Source organism: Telmatherina bonti (genome assembly GCF_933228915.1).
Source record: "Telmatherina bonti genome assembly, chromosome: 14".
Taxonomy (NCBI): Eukaryota; Metazoa; Chordata; class Actinopteri; order Atheriniformes; family Telmatherinidae; genus Telmatherina; species Telmatherina bonti.
The window spans coordinates 27,248,114-27,263,180 of NC_136612.1; the positions used below are offsets into that span (position 1 = coordinate 27,248,114).

Here is a 15,067-nt window from a genome sequence, read left to right on the forward strand (position 1 = left end):
GGAGGGGAAAGGAGTGCCTGAACCCTCTAACCCCCCCCCCAAAACTGACACTTCCTGACTGATTGGGCTCTTTGCCAAGTGGTCAGACCAAGGCTCTCCTTCTTCTCAGTCTTCTCGGTGCCAAGCAGCTGCAGGACGGCAGGGAAGACACACGAGAGAGATAAAATCTCCCGAGGCAGTGCAGCAGTCCCGTTTAGAAATGCAGTTTCATCATCCTCCATCCTCCAACTCTCCAAACTGAGACGTTTCTGGTTCCTACAAACACATTTGCGAAGTCAAACAAAACCTGGAAATTCTGTGTCAGTTTAAACCACTAAACTTCTGTTTTTTATACATTTTTTTTTAATCAAAAATGTTTTTATTGTTTTTCTCAAAACTAAATTTTCCATAAATATTTAAAGTCCTTGTCTCTCAAACTGCGCGTTGTTTCCATTTGGGTCAAATCTGACACAAATTTCTGCTCATAATGTTCACATTTTCCTCTCATTCCTTAGTTTCTTGTCAACACAGTGGAGATTAGGCAGCAAACAAACACAGGACATGAGCACCTCCTTTTTTCTGCTTCACAGGGGAGTCAAGGAAACAGGGCGTCTGGTTTGTCTCTCATGTAGCAAAGCTCAGAGGGAGGCAACGGCATCCTGGGAGTCAGAGCCCACGTTAATCACACCTCAGCTCCTCCTTTGTGCACATCGCCCCGGCTGAACAGAGGGAGCACGTAGGAGCCGTCTGCTGTCTTCACCTTTTCACTTCTGCTCACTGAGACGCTTCGTGAATTTCTGAAAGCATCTTTCTCCTTTCCTTCCTGTTCTTTTAAAGTCATCTTCTGTGTAAAAAATTTGTTATGAGTCACTGGTTTAACATGACACCAGAATGAATCACAGATGAGGTTTGATCGCATTACGTCATCTAACTGGGAATACAAGATTTCCTGATTGATAAGCGTGCAACAAATTCCCCAAAACAATTTACATATCATAGTTGGGCCTTTTGAATTAGGACAAAAACATATCGCATCATCTCTCAGGGGAAATCAGGAGACTAACTTCTATTTGGAGAAAAAAATACTTTAGTTGCTCAACAGTTCAGAATCTCTACTGTTATGTTTTTTTTTTTTTATAATAATGCTCCAATTGTTTTGAGTGTATGATACGTCTGACTTTCACCACAAAGCATTCCTGTTTTCACGTGCACAGCTTTCTGTTTGCCTTTGTAAAGTACTGAAATAAAAAGTCCTTTCCTGGAAGCTTCTGCTTCAGGATGCAAGCTTAAAGCAGCACTTCTTAACTAATGAAGGTGTCTTGCACCCTGTCTCTCCTCTGAGCTCTCTTCAGTGAGTAAAAGTCAGTCTGATGCTGACTCAGTCACGTTTTTTTTTTTTCTCACTTCATTTAATAATATCTTCCTGGGTTTCTGTGCTGAATCAGCCATTGTCCAAAACAGACAGGGATTAATACAATGCAGTGCTTTAAAGCAAAAACAACAGTCATGTGACGCTCCAAGCTGGAACACAAAGCAGTGAGTTGCAGTTCTTGCAGATCAATGACAGCATCAGGAATATGCACAATGAATGTAGTAACATGACTCATGTATTGCTGCTTTCAGCTGATCAGTCTCTCTGTCAGATCAAAGCTTTTCAGGTTAACTAATTAGTCAGTCCAGAGCAAAGTGTTACACCTCAAGTCCACATTAAACAAACTGAGACTTAGATAAGACTGCTGAGTTTCTGGATCTGGTCCATGTTTCTTTTTATGAGGTTTTCTTTTCATTTATGATGCACTGATGATATGGATTGTAGGTCAGTCCATCTACAAAACTCATTCTGAGTCGTTTCATTTTACTATGAAAAACCCAAAAGTAGTCTTTACAAAGGGGTTAAATTGTCCTCTAGTTAAACCCATAAAGATCAAACCCATGAAAAAATGATCAGATATGGCCAATTTTTTTAATATGAGATCTTGATTTGTCCCTTTAACAAAATTTAAAATGAAAAATTACCTACATTTTTTAGGAATAGTTACAATTTATTACCATGTCAAAATTCCTTCAGTGTAATCTTCTGCTTTCTGGTGTCTATTAAGGGGTAGAAGATCAAAAAAAAATCTGAGTGTGTTCAACAGAATTTTGAGCAAAGTTTTTACCATGAATTGTCATAATGGGTTAATTAAACATGTATATTTTTAAAATTCTCTTTTTAATGAAGATCCTATCATGCGACTGAATTATCTAATTAGTTGAAAAATAGTTCATTGTTTTTTGGGGGGTGGTTTTAAAGATATATAAATGTTTCCATGTGTACATGAGATGAAAAAAAATTAAATAATTTAGTAATCCACAATTCCCCTCCTGAGCTCTGGCTGGATGAAACCAGTACATAATGGCAGAATGAGAAGGTTTTTGCTGTTTAAAACTTTGCTTATATACGATGGTTAACAACAGGGTCATTTTTAGAATGACATTAATATCATAGTAATAATATATACATGATCATATGATTTTTTATTAGAAATAAAAACAAATTTGGTTGCTGATTTGTTTGGACAAATGCTCAAAAATGTGGCTGGAAAAAAAAAAGAACGGAAAAAAAGATGTGCTGTCCTATACTCTGTAGTTTCAAATGAAATGTAAAAGAAAGAGTTAAAAAAAAACACTTCTGCACTACGTTTCAGCTGAGTGAAAAAAAAAAGAATCTTTCAGTCTAGCTGATCCTTCTCCACATTCCTCTCGTCTTCCACTCAAAAAGCTGCTCACAGAGTTCAAGTCTCTCCACTGCGTGGATATATGATACCTGGATTATGGTAAACTCCCACTTGGTTGGCGGTTGTAGCACATGCTGAGTGGGATTAAGGTCTGTGCCAGTTGTTGTGAGATCTGGCCAGCCGGGCTTGTCCCACCACTTCTAATCCTGCAGACAATGCAGGCTGTTAATTGGAGACTGACTGATATAGCAAAGGCAAGTCATGAAGACAATGTGTGAATGGCCAGCGTCTGTAATCCCCTGCAACCCTGAGGAATGTCCCTCTCTGGCATCCATCCGTACTTCACCAAACCTCTTCCATCACCTCCGCCTACATGGGGTTTTCCATTAAACTGACAGTTAGAGCTGCTGTTTTGCTGTGAGTCAAACAAACGCAAGGTGTGCGACTATAAAGAGTTGTGAAATTTCACATTTTCCGCTCAGAGCACTGACAGGAGGTGTAAAAAGGCACACAGAGGTGTTTGTGTTAGTTTTCTTTTAAAACAGACTGCTCTGCAAGGTGTTAACAAACTTATTAAAACCTTCTTCCTGTCATCACAACGTACAACAGCATGGAAATAATGTATTATGTCTCTTCTGCATCTTTTCTTAGACTTTCTCGTAATCATTTTGCATTTGCATTGCTTTTTTTTTTTTTTTTTTTTTTACTTAAGGTGTTGTTTTTGTGCATCTTGTGTCACACTGTGTGAGATTCCTCTTGAGCACATTCAGTAATCCAGCTGCAATTCACCTCAAATAAAAGAACCAAAAAATGTGGTTCCTGTTTGACATTTTGTTTTAGATTTCCATGTTGACATGTGGCTTTACTTTGCCTTTCTATTGTGTCTCTGGCTTGTTTTTCACTTCTTTCCTTCTGGTTGTTGGTTAGTTTTTTCCAGCTGCTGTTTAGATTTGGTCTCACATAAGGGGGTCTAACGGGAACAGACGTGCTCTGTTCCTGGTAGACCTGTTTATCAATCGCAGTGGAAACAATCCAACTTCTTATCAACTACTGAATCTGTCTTAAGTGTAAACAAAGGGTTTTACAGTGTTTTTTATTGACACACTATAAGCAGCTGAGTTGCCATGTCTACTTTTCACCCTGCTATATAAATAAACTATCTGTATCCCGTTTTTCTGATTAAAGCACTATTACACTACATGTAAATTTTTCTATACATATTATGGAACTTGATCGTGTGTAGACAATTGCTCTTGATCTGATGTGCTTTTTGTAACAGGTGACAGTCCTTTGGAGCATTCTGCGACTGAATATAAAGTGTGTCTATTGTTGGTTTGGTCTGATCTTATGATTGCTTTACATACTGCATGTTCACCTATCATCTTAAAGTACATTAGGGGATATCTAAATTAAACCAGAGACCTCTTAATCTGCGGTCAAATGCTTGACCATGAGTTATAGCCCCATACTGGTTTTGAATTTAATCCTGAAATAAATACAAATACATCGTTTGTCTAGGTATTGGCCGAATGTTTCCTCGAAGTTCTCCGAGAGTAGAACTGCATCGTGTATTGTGCATAAACAGAACCATGAGACAATGTCTCTGCAATGTTTCTCAGTAAACTTGTATTTGAAAGTCTTTTTGTAAACACTGATAACATAGAAGTTTCTTGTATTTGGAGAACCAAACTGCAGTGTTGCCTTAAGACAGTTGTGTCCATGTCCGTTCCTTGAGATCTACCATCTTGCACTTTTTATATGCAGCCTTTCTCCAACACACTTGTATCAAACAAATAGCTTGTGGATGAGGGAACTGACCCATTTGATTCAGGTGTGTTTGACGTGGGTTGCATCTAAAAGTTGCAGGATAGTCAGAGGTGTATAATCCAGGCACCATAAAGTAAAAGTCCTGTTTCAGCTGTTTCAACCAGTCACTAAACCAGCTGAATTTAATTAGATCAGCTCCACTACCAGGTAGATGAGCCTGAAAACGTCTGTTCTATATGCACAGGTAGATCCAAAAACATGGCAGGAATTCTACTTTGTTGCACCTGGATTATACGCCTCTTGAGGACTGAACCTTGACACCCCTGCCTCAAGATTTCCTACAGGTTGGTTGAGATGTAAAGAGAAGAGGAATGTTAATTCAACCAAATGTTGAATTAACATTAACAAAAAGATGTTGTTCAAAGGCATGGAAGACATTAGGAGGAGGATATCGGTGGAATAAAAACATGCAACTAAAAAACGAAATTCTATTTATTTCAGAAAAACTTGTGAGCCAAAAAAAAAACAGCCGAAACAGTCAGACGACCAAAGTAAAGAGCAAGACTCATGGAAAGTTTTGCAGCGTGCAAAACATTTTAACCACTTTCTGCCCAGACTGTTGGTTCATGACCAGTGGCAGAGAAACTTGTGTCTCATTGGAGTTTTCTTTAGAAAAGATGCAAATCTCTGTAAGTGCGAGCCAAACTGAGACAGACGCAAGTCATGCAGGCTCCATGTGTTTTGTAAACAGAAGTAATAGATAATTGGAAATACTGGATTCTTTATCAAACTGGAAATCAGCCACAACAGCCCCCCAGTAATGCTTCATCACAGTTCACTGATAGGCAGGTAGTGGACCAGCGGTAGACGTGAGCTGTTAGACATCTGTGTTCTTGGAAACTCTCACCCGTCAACGCACCATATACATGTACATGGAAAACAGCCAAATCTGCAAAACTAGGAGCATTCTGGTTGTCATTACATGTATGTGCTTTCCATTCACAGGTTTCCCAGTTAAGTTGATGAACCACTAAATGAAACCATCTTCAAGCTGTCACATGTTGAAAAAAATGTGACGATTTTCTGCCTCGAAAACAAGTCGAAACCCTTTTTGTGTGTGTTGTTTGACTATAAAGTAACAGTTTGCAACTGGTGCAATGGTAACAAACACAAAATACCAGCTCATTTTTCACAGTTATTAATTCAAATTGGATTATAAACTGAGCATAATGTCAACAAGCTGCAGCTGCACAGTTTGTCCAAACTGCTTCCTCTGTGGGACAAATCCCTGGGCTCTGTCCAGGCCGTCTCCCTGCATGAGTGGGGGGAACTTGGCCTCAGCTCCATGTGTAAATTGAAATGCTAATAGTGTACGCTTATAAGCTCAGTCTGTATTATTGGGCAGTTGCTGGTATGGGAACAGGCTTCGTTGCAAAAGCAAACATTAAGGGAAGAGTAAGGGACTGTGGAAAACCACGGAAGGACAATAATGATATAAACTACTGCTGTTCATGCAGCTACTCAGAGATGTTGTGTGTTTGATGGATTAATGATCCAGAGCCAATACAAATAAGCTTGACGAAATGGATCAGATTTTACTCCTCCTGTGTACACAAAGCTGCACATTCACTTTTGTTTCTGATTGATTTTTAATTATTTAACAGTTGAATTTAAAAGAAAAAAGTGACACCCACTTTAAGCTTCGAAAAATCTGAGTTTATAAAGATTAAAGACGGATTGGACAAAGACACTGATGATTTTGTTGTTTACATAAAAACCTTTATCTTTGGAAGGATAAGAAGAAGCTGCTGATCTGATTACTGTTTGCAAATACACAGCCTGCCAGATTTATAATACAAGCGTTTCAAGCTTAAGCCACATGCCCTCTTTTCCCATGGGTGCCTCGCCAGGGAATGGATCCCTCTCTCCTTCCTGTCAGGAAACAAATCATCGACCCAATGCCCCTAAAAAACTGCTTTAAAACTACTGATCAATCAAACTGCCCCATTTATTCTGTCTGATAAAATGCATGATTGGAAGTTCCTGGTCAGATTTATGGGAAACATTTTGAGTCAACGAGAAAAAAAACCAGGATGAAATAGACTGATGCTCTGTTTAAACATGAGCTTTAGAGACATGAAAGACTGCAGTTTTTCCCAGTATACATCTCTGGAGGACAAAGCTGTGATTATGGTTTGTGGTGAGGATGTTTGCTGCGAGTAATTTGTCTCCTATGCGAAGCTTTGATGATGGATTCTTAGTTTTGTGTCTGCTACAGTTCTGCCAACTCGTGCTACTTCTGATGAAACTCATTTTTCCTCCATATTCTGTATTTTACTGCATTCTTCTTCTCTAAAAGGTTCTTTCTCTCTTTACATTTGAGGTACTCTGGAAGTATCCATCACAATAGTGGAAAAGTCTGGGCACTCAAGAGTCAAAATATCTGTTAGTGGAAATGCCAAACACAAGATCACCTCACTTCTGAAAAGCATTGAAAATGACCCATTTCTGTAATGTTTTTAAAAGGATCACTGTGGTGTTTTCTTCTAAAAGAAATGCTCAGTGCTTACCATTCTTTATGGTTCCATTTTTTTTTAGAGTAGGGGTCTCAATCTTCAGTCCTTGAAGGCCACTGTCCCACAGGATTTAAATGTGTCCCTCAAAGCCAACGTGCTGCACACTAATCCATTCAGTTGAATGAGGCATATTGAAGCAGGCAACGCTGAAGGACGGTGGCCCTCAAGGACTGGCGAGACGATATCTCTGGTGTGAACGGTTCTGGTTGCCTGCTAAGCTTTTCGGTTTGTTTTTTGGGTTTTTCTCACTTGTTCGTCTTGCAAAAAGCTTGTAGTTCTGATATTTGATCAATCTTGCAGACTTGCCCCTTATGAAGCCTGTTCACACTTTTTAAGGTTGTCAAAGCTGACAGATTGTTAAGATCCTAGCAAAACCTTGAACTTCTTGCTCCATATAATTTCTTCCTTCTCTGTCTCAGTGTTTGCAAATTTATTTCTATGCAGCCAGATTTGGTACTTGACTGAAGCTGGTGTCTCTAAAATCATCAAATGCATGATATTTCTGAACATCACAATAAAAACATTACCAATGGTGTTAAGTTTCTCAGTGGTTATGCATTTTTATTCAAAGTTTTAGGCCCCACCGTGGGTCCCATGGTAGTTAATACCAGGATCAGCACATAATCCCTGAGAAGGCAGTATTGGGAATGAACTGTTCGAACCCTCCAGATACTGGAGAATATACAGCTCAGTCATTAAGCACAGTTCAAAGCAATACAAAAAAAAAAAAAAAACACGGCCAGGTCATTAAAAGTGTCAGCCACAACAGGAAAATTACATTCTAAGCATATACAATCACTACATATTAAACAAAAGATGCAGTACACAATACTGCGATCAAGATGTTTAGCGTAACCCAACATGGGTGAGAGACGACACAGAGGGAACGAACACCTCCATGTGGAAACACCGATGCTGCTCTCAACTCCCAGGCTCAACAGCAGCCAGCAGGTATTACCAGTAAATATGGAACCATCACAGAAGCTCAGCAGTCTTTTGTGCAAACTATTATAGACTGTGGCTCTATGGGTGTTACTATTTAGTGTGTCTGTGTGTGTGTGTTTGGGTTGTTCCCCCCCCCCCGTTTTGGGTTTACTTTATTAAATGACATTCTGGCGAAAAGCTGGTTATTTTCCACTGTTGTGTCTTGAAAGGTGAGAGGCAGACATCGGCTCATTTGTAACACAGCTGTGCAACTTTAAAAAAAAAACATGACTTTTCAAAGCAATTCAAAGCTGATTGAACCCCCCCCCCAAGCAAGATCTCTTCTACTCATCACTTTTCCCTGATTGTAACTAATGCAAGGAGTCTTATTAAATACATAGAAATGAATAGAAAATGAGACTTTGAGGGGTTATTGTTTTTCATTAGTTGGGACGTAAATCTGAAGTATGTCATTAAAGGACGTAAACTAGGTTTGTTTACTGTAAAATATTAGAAAGGGAAAAGTGCTTTGTCCTGATATACTTCAGATTAGGCCCCAAAAAAAGGATGCATTTGGAAATCTGCCAACTGCCAGCTCATTTAGTGGAAAATATAACACTGTTCAGTTAAAAGCACATCTTCATATTACAATATTTATCCGGAGTCATCTGAGTTAAAACTAAACAAATGCCTGGCATAGGAAATTATATGGAATACAAGCCTCAAAGCCAAACATAAAACATGAGTGGCTTTGTGTATTTAAAAAGCAAAACAAAGTTAATGTAAAGCTGGCAAAAGGCCTGAATATATGACGATACATTCTATGAGAATTGCAGATACATTTACAAGCAACGTATACACCACAAAGCTCGACTGATTGCCTGCAAAGCTTTACAGTGAAAGCAGTTTCCTTCTGAAAGCCTTTGTCCTCCACCCGAACATTTCAGGATGAGGTTCTGGCTCCGGACAGGAAGGAAAAGTCCCGAGGCGGGCCGCACAGCAGCCCAGTAAAACCGTTAGACCGTGCACCGCTGCAGCGAGAACACAGCAGCTACACGGTCTGATACCAAACACTGGTCCCTGTTAGCCTTTCAGATACCGAGGCGCGACAGGGACGAGGATGAGAAAGGAGTGGTTGCCTCAGAGGACAACCTGGGGGGGACACCACGGAGTGTCTGGATACAGGAGACAGTGCACAGACTTGAACCTGGTGGAGAGAGACATACACAAGAGTTAGATTGAAGGAAAGTCTTTATATCGGCAGCGCGAGCTGAAGCAGAAGAATCTCTCACCTTGATGGATCCTCCTCAATTGGAAAAGCCCCTTTCAAACTGATGGTATTGCTCTTGTTTTCAAACATCCCATAACTGAGAGTGATCTGGAAGAAATAAAAGCAAAAAAAAAAACAAATAAAAACCAAAGAAAGAAAGCAGAGAACCACTTTCATGCCGAGTTATGACCTGCATGAAGAAAACAAAGAAGATGCTCCGTAAGACTCACCTGTTTGTGAATCTCAGATCGCGAGACCTGTTGCAGGTTTTCCAGGTGGGAGTGGAACAAGTTGCTGCGGGTAAGAGGGACCCCCAGAACCGACTCGATGATGTAGCCAATGGTGCAGTCGTCAGGGAGACGGATCTTCTCCGCTGTGTTCATGAAGTGACCGCCACTGAGATGGTGAACATAGAGATATCTAGTCAGCGTTGCTGAGGTGGAAATCCAAAAAAAAAAAAAAAAAACTCTTACCTTGCCCATGGGCTCATCTTCAGCGCCAGACCCCGACTCACGCAGAAGCCTGCTCCTCCAGTGGCAAACCAGAAGTTGACTGGTTTCTAAACAAAAAAATAATACAAAATGAGGTTTATATTCAGCATTACCAGACACTTTTTTTTTTTTTAGAATTAGTATCAGAAGATGCTTGAAAGTACCATCTTGTTGTCGCCCAGCCTCTCTGTGGCCTCTATGGGCCGGTCCAGACTGGGTTTGCCGATGTACATGTCCTGGGTGTGGGGATACTGGGACAGGTGCTTCACCAGAGTCCGAACATTCACATAGTTGTCATCGTCTACATGACAGAACCATCTATGAAGCAGGAGAAAAAAAAAAAGAATGATAAGAGTCACACACTCAGATGAATGACGAGTAGATTTGCATTTAAAAAGTGAAGCTTACTTCTTTCCAGACTCGATGAATTTGTCGTATTCCACCGCCATCTTGCAGGACAGAGCTTGTCGGCTATGAGCTGCCGAGCAGTTGGTGTTAATTGCATGACTCCCTGTGACCACAATGAAAGAGAGTTTAGAGGATGAGAAGCATCATCAAGGGAAGCTCTGTGTGTTTTAATACCAGTGGCAAAGAACCCAAAGGGTCTTTTTTTTTAAATTTATTTATGACATTTAGAATATGATTTGGTTTGTCATGACTGGCTCCTTTTTAATCAAACAAAGCACATGTCTGTTCTCAGCATGAAAGTTTCCTGGTATATCTTACCAATTTTCTTCTTTAGCTCCTCATCTTCTCCATCTGTAAAGATGTATGTCTGTGGAAAAAGAAAAAGCGGAAATCACAGATAAGAGGACTCAGTCTGCAAAGCCACGACATCAAAACAACTTTGCCCGATCATGTGAAGTGGTCACACGCTCAAGCGCAACACAAAGTGGCTCTTCCTCGCATCCAGCTGCTGTGATTAGCATCAATCAACGCGTCTTTTATGCAGTGGAAAGCACACTGAGTTAAACAGCCCCCCCTTGCTCTAATAAAGCCCTTTTGTCCTGCATTTTACTCTCTCCATGGCAACTATGCAGCCACCCCAAAGCATCCCAGACAAACAACAAAGGAGGAGGCAGACTGTCCGCCTCCCACGCACACACACACACCCCATTCATGTACCACGTCCCCTGGCTGAGCCCCTCGCCCTGCAGGGACCTGCTGCCAAGCCTCAACGTATTTACTCTGCTAAAACAGTGGCATAAAAATGTTACAGTCGTGACGAGCCACCCTCTCAACCTTTCTTTGTCCCCACAGCTGTGTGACTGACAGACTCATAAAATCATGGGAGTTAAACCACGAGACTGCAGACGCTCGCTGAATGCAGCAATTAGTCATAAAAGAAGTGAACAAAGAAGCACACCTTGCAGGAACACACTTTAAAAGGAGCAGGAAGGGATTACGCCTCTCTCTGGGATAGTCACACCGAGCAGGTGCAAGACTCTCAGTGGCGGTGATGAAAAGGCGGCAGGCCGCGGGCTTTGGAACCGCCAGGAGTCTGTTTACTCTTCGCCTCAGGTGAGGCAGCACCTGCCGCACATCACGCCTCTTTATCTGCACCGCGTGTCTCTGCACGCAGGGTCGCGGTGCCTCACCACAGAGCACTTTGTCTCAACTGCAAGTCTGAGACGGGACACGTCTGACTCCTCAAGTTTACTTTTGCAGCACAAGGTTCAGGCTGCTCCAAGAGTTTGCGGTGCAAATTTCAAGCAGATGTTTCTCCGTGTGCTTGTATTTGTTTGAGGAAGGGTGGCGGTTTCACTGGCGAGGGGATCAGAGGCTGGCGCTGTTTGCTTTAAAGCTCGGAGAATAGACGGCCTAATCACTGAGGCAGCTGCCAGAGCTGCCAGGGTACTGACAGAACAGAGGGAGGGATAGGGGGAGGGGGGAGGAATCTCACTGCTGATTAGTAAATAGAAAACCGTGTGTGGCCATTCAGCTTTTTTTTTTTTTCTGTTTTTTTTTTCTTTTTTTTTGCCCCCTATCCTGCCTCCCTCCTCCTCCTCTTCTTACCCCCCCTTCTGAGCCACATACACAGCCAGAGACTCTTGAATAGAACAATGCTGTGAGTTTTCATGCTGGGTAAAGCCTCCACTGGGTAAATTCTGAGCATGTTTGCAGGCATTTGCATACAGCTGCAGGAGTTAACTAAAGAAAAAAAAAGCTCGCAGGGAAAGTTTTTTTTTTTTTTTCTTTTGCAGCCATTGTTGCTTAATTGAAACTTTAAAGAATATTTACTGTTATGGAATACTAATATGAAGCCTGAAAAGAAATAAGAAAAACAAAATGATGTTTGTGTGTGAAGTAGAAGTAAGAGAGCATGAGGTGAGGAGAGGAGGAGGAAGGTGAGAGCAAAGAGTTGAGGGGGGCCTGCACTGCTGACCACAGGAAGGACTGGCACGGCCCTGTCTGAGCTGAACGTGGTGCCTGGCTGGCTGTCTCCAGCTCCACAGGAAGGAAGGGCACCGTGCACCCTTCTTTCCATCAGCCACCTCCACCCTGACTCCTTCCCCCTTCTGTCCCAGACATTCAACCCTTTTCAGCACTTTTTGTCAGGACAAATGATTCCGAAAACAACTCAAGAGTATCGCCAGCGCAGCAACAGATGAGGCTTGTAAGCCGACCACTTGTCCTTCACTGCTTCACACTAAAGCAGCTTCATTAACTCTACTACACTGCCAAGTGTTTCTTCTTTTTTTTTTTCTTTTCCTAAAGACTAAAAGCACTTATTGTCAAGAGTGTTGGCTAATTATCAAACTCTTAAGGGAGGAATGCATGGCACACTATCATGAGGATGTCACTGTCAGCTGTTTGGGCAACAGAAATACATTTCTGCTTTTAATCAGGCAAAACGTTTTATTTCAGATTTAATACTTAAACTCATGATCTTGTAGCCAATGGATCCGCCATTTATTAGCGAAAGAGGACAGCTATTTACATAAAGAGGTTTAAAAAAGAAGCTTTTCATGATTTGAATAAGCTCAAAGACTAAGAAGGTCTGTCACAGAGATAATCTGCATTGGCTCACATGAACAGCAGCTGCAGTTGCATAGATCTAAAGAAATCCCAGTTTCAGTACAAAAAGCACAGACAAATGAAAGAGGCTACTCACTACTTTATGCTTTTAGAGAACTAGCATTCTGGTTTCTTCCCTAAACTGCAACAAAAATGACCAAAACTCCACAGATGTTCGTCAGCTGAGCGTGAGAATCATAACTGAGCTCAGAGGACGGCCGTATGTACATGGTGGGAACTCCACGCATCATATGGCTGTAAAAGCCGTCCTTTGTTCCATCTCCTCTGACCACCTGGCACCCTTCCTCCTGAAACTCCCTCTTGCATTGTGGTGCTCAGCCTGTCCTTTTTGTCCTCGCAGCCACATGCCAGCTGTCTGTCCATCAGCCCTGCTGTTGTCCCCGTTCGATAGGTTAACTAACATCATCCACTACATTAGCTGCACGCCAATTACTATACAAAAGGTGGTGTTCTAAGGTGTGGTTTGGTCATTAGTGTGATCTGTGCAGGCAATTTTGACTAATCATTGCTTCTGGGACCCATTATCATCACGATCGCTGACACTAACATGTCTCCAGAGAAGAACATCCCTTCAAACTTGATGTTAAAAAAGAGTGGGAAGCAGTGTGTGACAGCAGCAAGGCTAATTACAAAGACTTCTGCAAAATCAGATGTGACACCTCTGGGTGTGGGGTGGAAAAAAAAAATCACTTTGACTACATTTCTCCACACTTCACCCTCGTCTTTGTGCACCTTCTAATAGAGCTTCGTTTCTCAAGGACACATTTTCATACCCAGCATGCATCTCCTCGGTATAAACTTTCCTATAGATGCACCCTTTTGTCCCTGGCATCCCCTCAGCAAAGCCCCCGTTCTCCCATCTTTCCAGTAAGCCTGACCCAGACTCAGTTCCCATGGAGAGAGGGGAGACAGGGGGCTGGGAAAGCTTTTCTTCCCCCTTCAGAAAGACGCTTTGTTAGTCCTGGAAGGGGGACAGTGCTGGAGTCGGTGCTGTGAAGCATCCATTGCACCAGGGGCATTCAGAGGGACACCCAAAAAGTAAGGATAATAGGGAGCGGGGAGACAGGGGGGGGTGAAAGAGGGAGAATAAGGAGTCCTGAAACTGCTCCCTCCGTTCTCAGGGGCATCACTCAGAGGGGAATAAAAAGTGACAAAGCAGAGGAAATTCAGCACGGTTTACAGGGGTTGTGGGGCTGTTTCAGTGTGTCATGAGGTGACAAAGGGAACAGTCCAACACTGTAAACAACCATCACCTGCATGTCCACAAAGCCCAGCCATTACCAGTCCTCAAACTGGAGATAATCTCCCAAAAAAAAAAACTCTAACAGTAAGCTTTTAGTGCTGAACTTTTCAAAAAGTAAATTCAATGCATCCATAAAAGTGTGTGAAAGATTTATTGTGCACTTCTCCTTTTACCTGTTGCACGTTTCTGGAGATCCACGTCTCGAGGAGCAGGTTGAGCCTGGACTGGTGGAACTTCTTGGTGGTCTTCACAGCGATGAAGACGTCATTGGCGCTGATGTCCTCAGCTGGAGGAGGCTCAGCGGAGGTGGCAGAGGAGCGGGCGGGCTTCTCCACCTCCCTGCGTCCTCGGGTCAGTTTGGTGAAGTACGCAGAGAATCCTTTCTTATCCTGCGCGCTCCCGAGCTGCGACGCTGCGTCTTGGAGGAGAGAGCGCGCACCGGAGTCCTCCCCAGAGGTCTGATCCGTCACCTGGACCCGGTGATGCTGCACGACGACCCCCAGCAGCAGCAGGCAGAGACACACCGTGCAGGCTACAGAGATCCCTGTCTTCTTTCCATTATTTGACGGCATGATTGAACATTTAAAAAAAACCAAATATAAAGCAGCGAAACGACGTTCTGACTCAAAGTCCATATGGTGACGTTTCTCAGGGTAAAACAGTGTCCTAAACTTACAATCCTTCGGCGTACATGGCAGAAATGATGCTGTTAGTAACGTGGGACTATATATAAGCTTCCACGCTAGCCACGCCCCGTGGGAAGTCCGCGAATGAAGCACGGGGCGTGGTTTCAGCTGTGCGCGTGCAGCTCTGTTTGGCTTTGACAGATTGAAAAGGTGAAAATTTGACACCCCTGCACAATAAATAAATAAAAAAGAAATTAAAAATGGTCACCGGAGGAGATCTGCATTGCATTTGAACATTTCTGTGACTCATCAAGTAAAAAAAGTAAATCCCACCTTTCCCTGTTGGTGTTGTCTCCAAGTGTTTGAACTTGTCCAAGTGGAAGCCGGGTGCTCAGCAGACAAACAGACCTCATTGTTCTTCTCTGACCTTGTGAG

General features: G+C 42.3%; 1 protein-coding gene across 1 annotated transcript; it reads right to left on the reverse strand.

The window, feature by feature from the left end:
- Nucleotides 1–7,655: 7,655 nt before the first annotated feature.
- Nucleotides 7,656–14,687, reverse strand: lfng (LFNG O-fucosylpeptide 3-beta-N-acetylglucosaminyltransferase). The gene is made up of 8 exons (XM_079252878.1): nt 14,180–14,687; nt 10,451–10,499; nt 10,133–10,235; nt 9,889–10,042; nt 9,707–9,792; nt 9,464–9,629; nt 9,256–9,341; nt 7,656–9,170 (listed from the first exon to the last, which is right to left on the reverse strand). The coding sequence occupies exons 1-8, from the start codon at nt 14,639–14,641 to the stop codon at nt 9,104–9,106; spliced, it is 1,173 nt and encodes a 390-aa protein (XP_079109004.1). The 5' UTR covers nt 14,642–14,687; the 3' UTR covers nt 7,656–9,103.
- Between the last annotated feature and the right edge of the window lie 380 nt (nt 14,688–15,067).

Excerpts from the sequence above, each read along its gene's own strand:
- lfng (XM_079252878.1), bottom strand. The coding sequence starts at position 14,641 with ATGGACTTTGAGTCAGAACGTCGTTTCGCTGCTTTATATTTGGTTTTT. Across the intron at positions 9,342-9,463 it reads GATCTGAGATTCACAAACAG|ATCACTCTCAGTTATGGGAT; the intron begins GTGAGTCTTACG and ends TATTTCTTCCAG. Across the intron at positions 9,171-9,255 it reads ATTGAGGAGGATCCATCAAG|GTTCAAGTCTGTGCACTGTC; the intron begins GTGAGAGATTCT and ends TCTCTCCACCAG.